Source organism: Helianthus annuus, chromosome 5 (assembly GCF_002127325.2).
Source record: "Helianthus annuus cultivar XRQ/B chromosome 5, HanXRQr2.0-SUNRISE, whole genome shotgun sequence".
In the NCBI taxonomy this organism is placed as follows: domain Eukaryota; kingdom Viridiplantae; phylum Streptophyta; class Magnoliopsida; order Asterales; family Asteraceae; genus Helianthus; species Helianthus annuus.
In genome coordinates this window covers 163,985,468-163,997,872 of record NC_035437.2, presented here as the reverse complement: position 1 = coordinate 163,997,872, position 12,405 = coordinate 163,985,468, and the positions used below count along the sequence as shown (strand labels likewise).

The 12,405-nt window shown below is 39.0% G+C and overlaps 1 protein-coding gene across 1 annotated transcript; it reads left to right on the top strand.

The window, feature by feature from the left end:
- The first annotated feature begins 2,213 nt into the window (after nucleotides 1–2,213).
- LOC110941731 (transcription factor bHLH79) lies at nucleotides 2,214–5,471 on the top strand. Its single transcript, XM_022183391.2, has 6 exons — nucleotides 2,214–2,740; nucleotides 2,924–3,130; nucleotides 3,252–3,317; nucleotides 3,398–3,466; nucleotides 3,556–3,627; nucleotides 5,064–5,471. The coding sequence occupies exons 1-6, from the start codon at nucleotides 2,456–2,458 to the stop codon at nucleotides 5,190–5,192; spliced, it is 828 nt and encodes a 275-aa protein (XP_022039083.1). The 5' UTR covers nucleotides 2,214–2,455; the 3' UTR covers nucleotides 5,193–5,471.
- The last annotated feature ends 6,934 nt before the right edge of the window (nucleotides 5,472–12,405 follow it).

The following is a 12,405-nucleotide window of genomic DNA, read 5'->3' as shown; positions in this document are numbered from 1 at the left end:
AGATTTTAGGTTTTCGCTTTTAAGTTTTTAGATTATAGATTTTAGAATTTTTGTTTAAGATTATTGTGTCTCTTTTTGGGATTCATTGTGTCTTTTTCCACGGTATTGTGTTATATTGCTCAACATTGTGTTATATTTTGCTCGGTATTGTGATATATTTTACGATTCATTATTTCATTGTACACTTTCTAGATTTAGAAGACTCTGTAGGATAACGCAACCCTTATTTTAAAAGCTAGTTAAAGTAACTCACTTGTTAAGTTCATTTAAAAGCTAGTTAAAATAACTCTTAGGTAGCGTTTGATATGGCGGAATGAGAGGTGGAATAGAATGAACCATTGCGAGGGAATGAAGAAAATAGTGTTTGGTTGACCGATCGAATGGAATCACTCATTGCAAAGTGCATTCCATTCATTCAAAATCATTCCATCCCCCTCCCTATTTTTTTCCATTTTAGTGTAATACACAACGCCTTGAATCACAATACAATTAAAAGTTAAAACACCATTGTATGAACATAGACAAAACACCATGGACTAAAACATCCGATCGAAACGTATGTTTTTCTGTATATAAGTATAACAATATGGTACTCATATTAAAGATAAAAAACACTCGTTATTATGGTGTAATTTTTTTTAAAAGAGTTACGTATAAAAAGTTATTGACGTTTAAAAAAGAAGGGAGGAACTTGCTTGTGGGTTTCTAAATTAAAAAAATGTTAAATTTACCTTTATACCATTAATCTTAAAAAAATGTTAAATTTACCTTTATACCCTTAATCTAGAAAATTAATTATTTTAACGGTAAACATTATTTACAATTTTGTCATTATTAGATTATAGATCAAATGGTGTAGATTCATTCTTACATTTCTTACAAAACACACACATTTTATACAATAACCCTACCCATTGGTTATAGGGTGTGGTCATGACCCTCATGACAATCATAACTCTCCACGCCAGTACCATGTCACCCACCTCTAATCCACCATACAAAACCACTACCCTATGGGCGTGGTCATGATCTAACCCACTATCCTCTTATTTATTTTAATTTATCTTTGTATAAAGAAAAATAAAATGATTTCTTAAAAAATGGAAAAGAGGACCATGGTTGTCATGGTTTAATCCATACAAACCATGGTAGATCATGTAAGGGGATGGTATAGCCTTCCATTCATGTTCTTACATGACGAATCATGTCACAACCATAATCTCCACACCCTTTAGCCTGATAATCAAAGATAAAACCTCGCATAATTATCACAGGTGACAGAAGTTATTATTAAGTAAAGATTTTCTTCTTATAAAAACTATTGAAAAAGAAATAATAAGACTATGGGGTACGGGGGGGGGGGGGGGTTGGGGCGTGGGTTGGAGAGAAACACCCAAGTTACCATCCCGGGCGGGCTTGGGTTTGGGCGTGACCCCTTGGGCGGGAGTTTAAGGCCGGGCGTGGGGCATGCTGGCGATCCTATGTGGCCGGCTCTTATTGGATTGTTGGCAAGGCATAGGTTCTTATTAGATTTTTTTTTTATTTTATTTTAGGGCATGTTTGGCTAAGCTTTTCCAACCAACTTATTGGCTTATTGACTTATCAAAAAGCCAATAAGCAGTTTTTAGTTTTTGGCAAATGAAAAAGTGCTTTTTAAAATGACTTTTTGATACGAAGGAAAAGGAGTTTTTGAAAAGTTAAGAGATTGTGAGTTCTTAATTAGCTTATAGCTTTTCAAACAACAAATTACCAATATACCCCTTATTTTTTAACATCCCTTATGAAAGAATGCCCCTTTTAGTCATTTTACATCAATAAGCTAAGCCAAACACTTTTTAAAAAACAACTTATTGACTTATTGGCTTTTCCCACCCATAAGTTAATTCAAACATTTTTTTTTAAAACTCCTTTTCAAAAAGTTATTTTCCCAAAAGTCTTTTTCTTAAAAGTCTTTTTTGACTTAAATAAGCTTAGCCAAACATGCCCTTAATACACCTGGCCAAGCCACGCCGGGCTAGCCACGCCCCGCCATACCTCACGGACACGTCACTCACTAACGGGGGGCTCGAACTCCACGTGTCAACCCATGCCCCAAACCCCTCGCCCCACCATAGCCTATGGTATAAGAAAAAAAAAAACTAAATATTTCAAAGTAGAGAGCTTTGTCAGGCATTTAATTAAGCTTGTTTAAAATGCGCCGTAAGTGCAGTACGCTTCATCCTCTCCCTCCATTACACACTCTCTCTGTATATATTCCATAACTAATTACACCTCTCTCTCTCTCTCTCTCTCTATACATATAATATCCAAGATCCAATTATTAAATAACCCAACAAACAAGCCCGATTTTTGGCACCAACCCAGATCACCTCACTCAAAACCCACATCAAAAACTCTTCAACCTAACTTCACACACACATTGTATGTATCACTGTGTGTCTCCAATTCCATCTTTATGGATCCACCCATCATCAATGAGAGCTCTTTCTCAGCAGCCAATCCTTCATCCTACAGTTTAACTGGGATCTGGCCCTTCAATGGCACTCGAATTGAGGATTTAGGGCTCAAAATGGGAACCCTAATTGCCCCAATTGGGGACCCCAATACTAATCATAATAACAACCCAGATGATGAATCGACGGTGACGGAGTATAGCGGCGGTGGTGGCCGGAAGCGGAGGGATCCCAATTTTGAAGATGAAGGGTCGAAGATTGTGTCCACTAGTAGTGCGATTGATTTGGTAATTTTATAAAATCCCCAATTTTGTTAAGTAATAAAATGAAATTGAAGGTTTATTAGTTTGATTTGTTGAGTTCTTTTTGAGTTTTTGATGTTATGATTTAGAATCAATCTTGTTTGAATATTTGGGATTGATTGTGTTGTTGTGAAGATGGTGTTTGAGAAGTGTTTATGGGATTTGCAGAATAAGTTGAATGGGAAAAGAATGAAGGTGTCGGGTTTGAAAGACGAATCGGGTGGTGGTTCGAAAATGGATCAAGAAATGAGTTCTGGGTCGGGTAGTAAAGCCCCTGTTGGTCAAGCTCAGAAAGCTGCCGAACCGCCTAAAGATTATATTCATGTTAGAGCAAGAAGAGGTGAAGCCACTGATAGACACAGTCTCGCTGAGAGGGTAATGTTCTTTCGCTTTAAAAATTTAATCTTGATCGTAATTGATTTTCGATGACTTTTGTTGTTATAATTGATTATCGATATCCCTGTGAGTTCTTGATGATTCAAACTTTGTTGTGCAGGCTAGGAGAGAAAAGATAAGTGAAAGAATGAAAATCCTACAAGATTTGGTTCCGGGATGCAACAAGGTGTGTGTAAAAGAGTTTGATTAGTGTTTTTTTGTGAGATTTGTGGTAAAGATGATTGATTTTAGTATTGTTTATATTAGGTTATAGGAAAAGCACTTGTTCTTGATGAAATAATTAATTACATCCAATCATTGCAACATCAAGTTGAGGTAATTCTTGTTGTTAAGTTACTTGGAAGATCTTATGTTGATTACCGACGAATTTGACACCGTACCGTATATTTTTTTTTATGTTATAGTTCTTGTCTATGAAGCTTGAAGCTGTAAATACAAGGATGGCCTTGCCTGTAGAAGGGGTTCCTACGAAAGATGTAAGTTTTGTTTGTCGATTTTTCTTGGTAACGGGTAACCTTGAGAAACTTTTAGGGAAAACTTATGAGGCCCGTCAATACCCTGCTAACTAATCAAACGCCTATCACTGTGCCAACCCTTGAAAGTTTTTGTTTGTTGATTTTTTGAGAATTTGTTGCTAAATCTTGCTCGTCAAACTGAAAACTAATCATAATAAAAAATGTGATTTTAGTCCTTTTATGCTAATTGAGATCCAAATTGTCCAACTACGCTTAAACGGAACCCATAATCCATCCTAAGGGGTGTTTAAATGTGAATTTTGCATTCACATTGAATTCCTTATCCCCATTCCTATAAGAGCAAACACAATGATGACCTTAAAAAAATTGTGAGTGGGTTTAGTTATTTTTTTTTGAACGGCCAACAAACTCAATCCCGAGCACTCTCGGGGCACCCACTGGACAAACGGAGTACTCCGAGAGTAACCCGAGTCCACCACCAATTCCGGGGAAAACCCGGTAACCCACTCGCCCGTGGGCACAACAGTGAAATTACCGGTAAAACCCGTTTGGCTCAAGGATCCAACCCAGGTTTCCCTGGGTCTCCTATCATTGCCCACCAGTGCCTCACTCTGCACCAAGTGGGAGTCGAACCTGCATCTCTCAAGAGAAATGCAAGCCCTCTACCACTTGATCTAGAGATCATTGGCGCGTGGGTTTAGTTATATTATAAGAAATGGTTGTTAGTGTTTTTGAGTGGTTGTAAGTGGAGGAGAGAGAAAATATATGGTAAAGTTATGGTTCATCTATAAATATATGGGAAAAATAATCTGGAGAGAGAAAACCTTATAAATTTTTTAATATTTTTAGAAATGGTTCCGAGTGGAGGAGAGAAAAAAGGTAAGGGTAAATGTATAAAAAATATTATTTAATTGAAAAGGAGGGAGAAAAAGTAGTTGTTTTTACAGTAAATAAATGGATATGGAATTCATTGCAAATGCTCTAACTACACTATAAATACTTTAAAAAAATATTAAAAATTAATAGGGGTGAACAATGTTCCTGTATATTTACAGATGAAGAGTAACATTTCTCTTTCCTCCACTCAAAACCACTCGGAACCATTCCTTATAATACAAGTAACTCACTCACAAATATATAGGAGAACCATTGAGTTTTGTGAACGCAAAATCAAATAATTAGTTAACTAAAGTTGAGAATGGTTAGTTAAAGTTTTCTTCATCGTAATAATCAGGTTTCTTACGCCTAATCCTGGCCCACGTCTACAATTTCGAATAACTTTAACCTAAATAATCAGAAAATGCATATGATCACTATTTGTCAGATACTCAAACCTCATGTCACAATACTCACTTTAGACACACATCTAAACACCCTCTTGGTACTTTTAAAAGATATGCATTTCCTGAACCATATAAGGAATGTTGTCCTTGCAGCTTGGGCCACAACCCCTTGATGCAGCCGGGCTCTTATTTGGCTCACAGACCCCACGACCATTTGGACACGAGTCCCAACCTGAATGGCTTCATATGCAGTTAGGCAATAACTTTGGGCGAATGACATGAACCGCATACCAGACCGCCCACCACCACGTGCTACTACATTTTTAGCCAAATAGAAATCAGGAAACCGTAGCGGTTGCAATGTGTGATTGCATTACTTGTGTTATATATATATAGAAAAATTGTATCAGAATGAGACTACTATTGATAATTATGGTCTTTGTATTTGTACTATACTACCACCTGTAGAGATTTGCATTTCAGGTTACATGTATGTTATTGACAGCTCAAGTGTACTTGGACTTTCTAAATTTAGAAACAAGTCTCATTATTGTTTAACAAGTTCATATATTTCACATGGTTTACTGTTTACTTGGATTCCAAGTCATTGGTGTGTCATAATGTTCATTCAATTTTCCAACTTAATCTCAGGATATTCTTTTTCTTTTTCATAAACGGCGAACATACACGTCCCTAAAATCTGCTCTTAAAATTCACCTTTTTTTACTGTATGGGAGTTGAACACGCATCACTTTTTTCCCTAAAATCTGCTCTTAAAATCCACCTTTTTTTTTTACTGTATGGGAGTTGAACACGCGTCACTTTGGTGAGGATAAACACCTGATGCCAGTAGGTCTGGTGACCCTCTTTTATGTCCTATTTTTTAGTACTAGATTCGACCAAATATAAATTCCTATTTTTTCATTATTTATGCTTGGGCAATTATTGAAAGTAGCTATTTTTGTAAGAATTATTAGAAGTTCTATGAAGAACTTATATTCAATAATTAACATAGACCCACATATTGAAAGTAGCTATTTTTGTAAGAATTATTAGAAGTTTTATGAAAAAACTTATATTCAATAATTAACATAGACCCACATATTAATATGCGGTATGTTTAGTGGAATTTTGTAATATATAATGAATTGACTTAATAAGAGTCACAACATGAAAAAGTTTAATAAAAAAATGATTATTTATGTGGTATGTTTAGTGGAATTTTGTAATATCTCATGAATTGACTTAATAAGAGTCACAAACAACATGAAAGATCTTAAAAGTTTCATAAAACAATGATTATTTATTGAAAAGACGCAATCCGTCATGTAACACAACATTTCTAACAGTACAACAGCAGACATATCTTTTCATGAGAAGTCATAATCTATAAAGAGTATATTTCATAAACAAAATTTGGGGGATTCTATTCGCATACCGGGAAATCTATCCCCACACTTTGATATTCTAATACGGATCGTATAGGCCTATACGATTCATATTGAATAAAGTTAAGACATGGCAGACTGACAGGGTCAGCGTACAGGGGCGGATCTACCTTGATGTAAGGGGTAGCCTCCGCTACCGCTTGGCCGGAAAATTTTTGACGTTTTTAGTGTAAATTTTGGAAAAATTTGACGTTTTTTCGATTTCGTTACCGCTTATTTATAAAACGTTCCCGCTTGGTCGGAATTCTAGATCCGCCACTGTCAGCGTATGTCTGGTGGCTGGTTTATACGAATCGTATAGGCTTATACGATCCGCATTGAAGACCTGTTTTTTAGGATGAATTTTAGTGTATTGAGTTTGGTTATTGGTGTTTATTTATTTATTTATTTTTTGTTCTATACGATTTTATTCAAGATTCAAATATATATAAAAATTTACATCAAGATAGATGGTAAACGGGCAACAAGTTATGCCGCTACCCCTTTTTGAATGGGTTGCATAATTTTTATTATATTTTTATCGTTACGTATCGTATTATAGCGTATCGTATCACATTGATAAGTTTTTAATATTTTATCGTGACGTATTATAGCGTATCGTGATATATCGCATCACATTTTTTACTTTATTATATTTTATCATGACGTATTATAGCGTATCGTGACATATCGTATCACATTTTTAACTTTATTATATTTTATCGTGACGTGTCATATCGTATTATAGCAATAGTTATCGATAGCGAATAGCGGTCACTAGCAACAGGCTACCTATATGCTACATAGCGATAGCGACGAAATAGTGTCCACTATTTCGTGTTTGTCGATAAGGGAGTAGGAAATTTTAAAAGTAAAATATAGCTATTTATAATTATATGCATATATTATAATGTTAACTTTATACTTTATATGTATAGATTTGTAAGTTTAAGAACCAAATGTAAACCGGTGAAGATAGATGAGGTTAAATATTAAAATACACAAACTAATTTCACTTTTTTGTATGTAAAAATTTACAAGTTAGAGGATAAATGTAAACTACAGAAAGACAGGGGGGCTAAACTGTAAAACTACACAAACTAATTTATACCTAAATATCTAATTCGTCACCCCATTTGTAACCTCCGCCGTCCAGATCCACCGCCGCCATGAAATTACAAAAAAGTAGTGGGAAAACTACTATGAACACCATCAAAAGAAGGTACCGCTTCTTTCTTTCCATCAATTTGAGCCTCTGGTTTCCCTTTTCCTTGTTTCCGGCAGAAGTTGCAGCACCGGCGCCGGAATCTGCCGCCTGACGTCGCTATTTGGTCGCTATGGACACTATTGATAACTATGATTATAGCGTATCGTGACGTATCGTATCACATTTTAACTTTGTTATATTTTATCGTGACGTGTTGTATTATAGCGCATCGTGACGTATTGTATCACATTTTTAACTTTGTTATATTTTATCGTGACGTGTCGTATTATCATCCTTGTATCGTATCGTTTCGTATCGTAGTTGTATTTTGTATTATTTTTTATGTTGACGTATTCACTACGTGTGATATTGTAACATTATACGTAACCAAGCAAACCAATCTAAACAGTCAAAATAAACAATCACAAATATAAATACACCGAAACTACAAATTTAACTATATAATAAGTTTGTATATATACATGACATCGTCCAAAATACATAAACAGTGAAAATACAAAAAAAAGTACAACAATCCTAAAATGTTGGATCTGCATCCTGACGCTCCTGAGTCGTGCCTGAGGGACCCGGATCCTGACTCACGGCTGACGACCCTGGATCCTGTCCAAGGCGAGGCGGCTACGTCGGTATCGGCAATGGGGTGCGACCACACTCGAAAGTCGCCTGTATATCGCCCTGGATCGCCCGCATTACAAGGGCTTAAGTATGGGCATGATGGGCGTCTATCCGCGCCTGCAGCCGGCCCTCCATCTACTGTAATGCAAGCGCCACAGCTGGTGGGAGCTGGTCGTATGGAACGTGCTGGGGGTACTGAGGCACCCCCTGTGGCTGCGGTGGTGGTGGTGGTGGGTGAGCGTGGTCACCATCGGCGTCATCGTCATCCTGTCGAGGGGGGAGCTCCTTTTGTAACTCGTCTCGGAGGTCGGCGGGGAAAAACAACTACCGGTCTTCTCCTATAAACCGAAGCCTGAGCCCAGGGAAGTCACACATGATATTGATGTCGATCAACGTCTGTCCTGTCAACCTGGTTGGCTCAGCCATGCCCCCTCGATGAACTGTGGGTCCTTATGGGGAACAAGACCTAACGAGTGGGCAATACGCGTGAGTATGCCCCGCCCCCCATACAACAAAGACCTGTACTGCCGGTGATACGCCGCCGCAAACCACTGGGTTAGGCAGTGATGGAGGGCGCACGTTTCCCCCCATATAAGACAAAACATATAAAACAGATCCCGTAATTGCACCACTCGCGACTATGCTCGCGCGATGGAATAGATGTGGCAATATACAAGTGCAGGTAACGGAACAGGGGGTCTTTGTGTAACACCCCGTGTTTTCGAATGCCAAAGTCAAAGTCAGAGTCCAAGTCAACTTTGACTTCTTGACTGTAATTAGTCGATTTTGTGTTTTATTTGTATTATGTGGAGTAAGTGTTGTCTAAATAAAATGATCGAATGTTTAATCAATGCGACCGATTTACGACTGTGAATAATAGGAAGTAACAATGCGATAAAGCTAATCAATCAATAATCAAGTTAATCAAATCAATCAATCGAACTCGAGACTATGCGAAACTGGTGTGGTAATACTTACATGTGTGTGTGCCTTATGTGTTACTTGTGCATGTTTACTTTATGTTTGTGTGGTATTCAATCGAATCAATCAAAACTCGAATCGAAACTCGAAAGGCAATCAAACTCAATCGAAATCGGCATCGGAACATGACTTATAGGCGATTGTATGTTAGATATAGTAGTTGGGACTGAAAGTAATTTGACTAGGAACTCTATCGTATTCGTATCCTCGTCTACCGAAATCGAAATATCGAAAACCGTTGCGAAACACTCGAAAAGGGTTGCTGATCGAACAGGAAGCATCCTGATCGAACAAGCCAGCCGATCGGCTAGCACCTTCCTGGCCGATCGAGCAGGCCATTCGATCGGAGATCCTGGCCGATCGGTTGACACTTTCCTCTTTGGGAGGCCTATAAATAGCCATATCATTGTCACTCTTTCTACTTTTGGAAAGCTCTGACCGAACCAGCCTTGTTCTTCACCTTTTCTCAGATTTCTCTTAACTCCGGTAAGTTTTCACTCTAACTCTTTTACGTTTTTTATCATTACATGATTCTACACCTTTCTATCTTTCAAAACTTGATTTCTAACCGTGAAATCACCAAGATCTAAGTGTTCTTGGGTGATGTCATCATGGTGTTCTTGAGGAACATCATGCTTTGGCCCCATTCAACCATGAATAGCTTAGATCTGACCGATTTCCACATGAACAACTAGGATTTTGCAAGAATCTTAACATTTCATGGAAAGATTTCCAACTTTTCTTCAACATTTTACACTCAAAACCTTAAAACCGATAGAAACGGAGCTCAAACCAACTAACTAATCATTCTAACGGTTAAAAGGTTCAAGATTCGGTTACTATCTACATGGTTCACCGATTTCGGGTTAAACGCCAAACTACCGTTTCGAACAGTTCGCCGGCCGGACTTGGGTGATTCCTGTCCGAACCGGTGAAGCAAGTAAGAACCCACGTTCTACGGTTTAACTCGTTGTCAAAGTACCTTAAAATCATGACAAATAAACAAACAGCCAAGTGTTAGACGAAAGGCCGACCAGGTCAGAAATGCTGGCCGAACGGCTAGGCTGTTCGAACGGACAACCCAGCCGATCGGCCGGGCCAGCCGATCGGCTAGCACATGGTTCCACACTTTTCAAATTTCATGAAGTATGCTATTGACGAAGTGATGTTCGATCGAGTACGCTACTCGATTGGTAAACATTACTCTTCGGATCATGAGATACTATGCTTCAACACTTAATCATTTTTGCAACTCGTTCGTAGTAGGGAATGCCAGCCGATCGAACAGGCTATTCGATCGAGTACATTCTGTTGAGAACCACTTCTGAAGTTCTTAACCGATCGGTTAAGCCGGCCGATCGAACAGACCGTTCGATCGATCGACCTGAAAGGTAAGAACACTTCAGTGTTCTCAAATGCTACAACAAAAAGCTTCAAAAGTTCAAACCATCATACACAAACACATCAGAGGAAGAAACAATCCACTAGAATGGTCCAGCCGATCGAGCCTACCGGCCGATCGAACGGGATTATTCAAACGGACTTTCAAGCCGAACGAACAGCCCGTTCCATCGAACCAGCTGTTCGATCGACCAGGCTATTCGATCCATTTACACTTGTTTCATTTCCCGTTACTCATTGTTGTGCTATCGAACAATTCAGGCTAACCCTACTCCCAGCGCTCCCTTCAATCCATAACCAATCACTGTGAGTATACTTGAACCCTTTTTGCTTTAGCACTTTTGGGTGTTACATACGTTACTTATCAAAATCACAATCGAACACACTATTCAAACTATTTGAACGCTAACCGATTGCATGTATTACGTGATTAAATGTATGCTTGTTGTTATGTTTACACGTAGAATGCTGTCTACCTGCCTTAGCAACGTGGTACTATAGTTTGGAATCAGCACCCGTTCACACGGGGGTTGTTAAGGACAATTACTTGCATGGTTTATGGTGGTAACCATGTATTGCGAACTGTCTCGGACAGTCAACCCGCAGTCGTTGGTATCGATAGGTACATGTCGATAATTAACATGCATCATTTCCCTCTGTGTACGTGCTGGTTATGCGTAAACTATTCGAACTCTATATGCTATTATCAAACTTGTATGCTCACCTTTACATTATATGTATTGACTTTATTTTAACGTATGTGACAGGTGTTTAGGATGCTTACTTGCTCTATTTGCTGTGAAATCGAGGCTAGGAAAGAGTCTAGAAACCAAGACAATTTATATTTATGTACTTAAATCTGAGTTGTCGGAACATGTTTTGTTTGAAGAATATCTATGTCTATAATAACTAAATTTATCTTATGGGTCACGGTATGGGACGTGATATTTAAACTATTCGGTAATAATAGTTGTTATGGAATTTCTTTGAACAATCTGTTTCGCTCAGTGCCGCGCCCTGATGATTCCGCCATCGGTTGGGGTGTGACACTTTGATATGTGAAACCCTCGACTTCGAGCGGCCAAAGCGACCCCAACCGAACACTTGCCAGAACCTGACAAGTTTCGATTGGGGTAATACATGGACGCCCTCGGTGTGGAGGGGGTGTCTGTCTCATCCAACGTATAAATGCCGTTGTGCACGGAAAATCTCTCAAAAACATCGTATGCCACTCACCCCCTAAACGAAAACTAACCTCGACCCACAGGTGCTCCGAGTCCTCATCCTCCTCTGGCTGGTCTGCAGGTCTGGGAGCGAACTCGAACGATGCCAAGAATTCACACACCATGACCCGATACGGCGGTAAGTATGCCAGCTGGAACAACCTGTCACAGAGTGTGGTTAGTATCCATTTCAGATGCAAAACAAATAAAACAGAGTAACAAAAAGTATACCTGTCCCACAGAGTATCATGACCAATGTAATCTCGGGCTCTCGCCGCCTCGTCCACCTCCTCCAGAGCCGTCCAATCGTCGGCCGCATGGCCGCCGATCTCCATCCGCCAAAACTTTTCACATCTGTGAAAAGCCTCGGACCCATCCTCGAACGCTAGATAAGAATTATCTAGCAACGGGTCAACATCTGGGCCACCGCGCCCACGCCCCCATCCACGCCCACATCCGCGTCCCCTACCACCGGCTCCCGCCTCAGCAAATCCACCCAAACCCCGCCCTCTCAGTAAATCACTATTCATTTTCTCTCTCTCTCTCTCTTTCTCTCATTTGTTGATGATTTAGTTGAGTGGTTGTTCTCTTTATCAAATTCTTCTCTGCTCTCGGTCTTC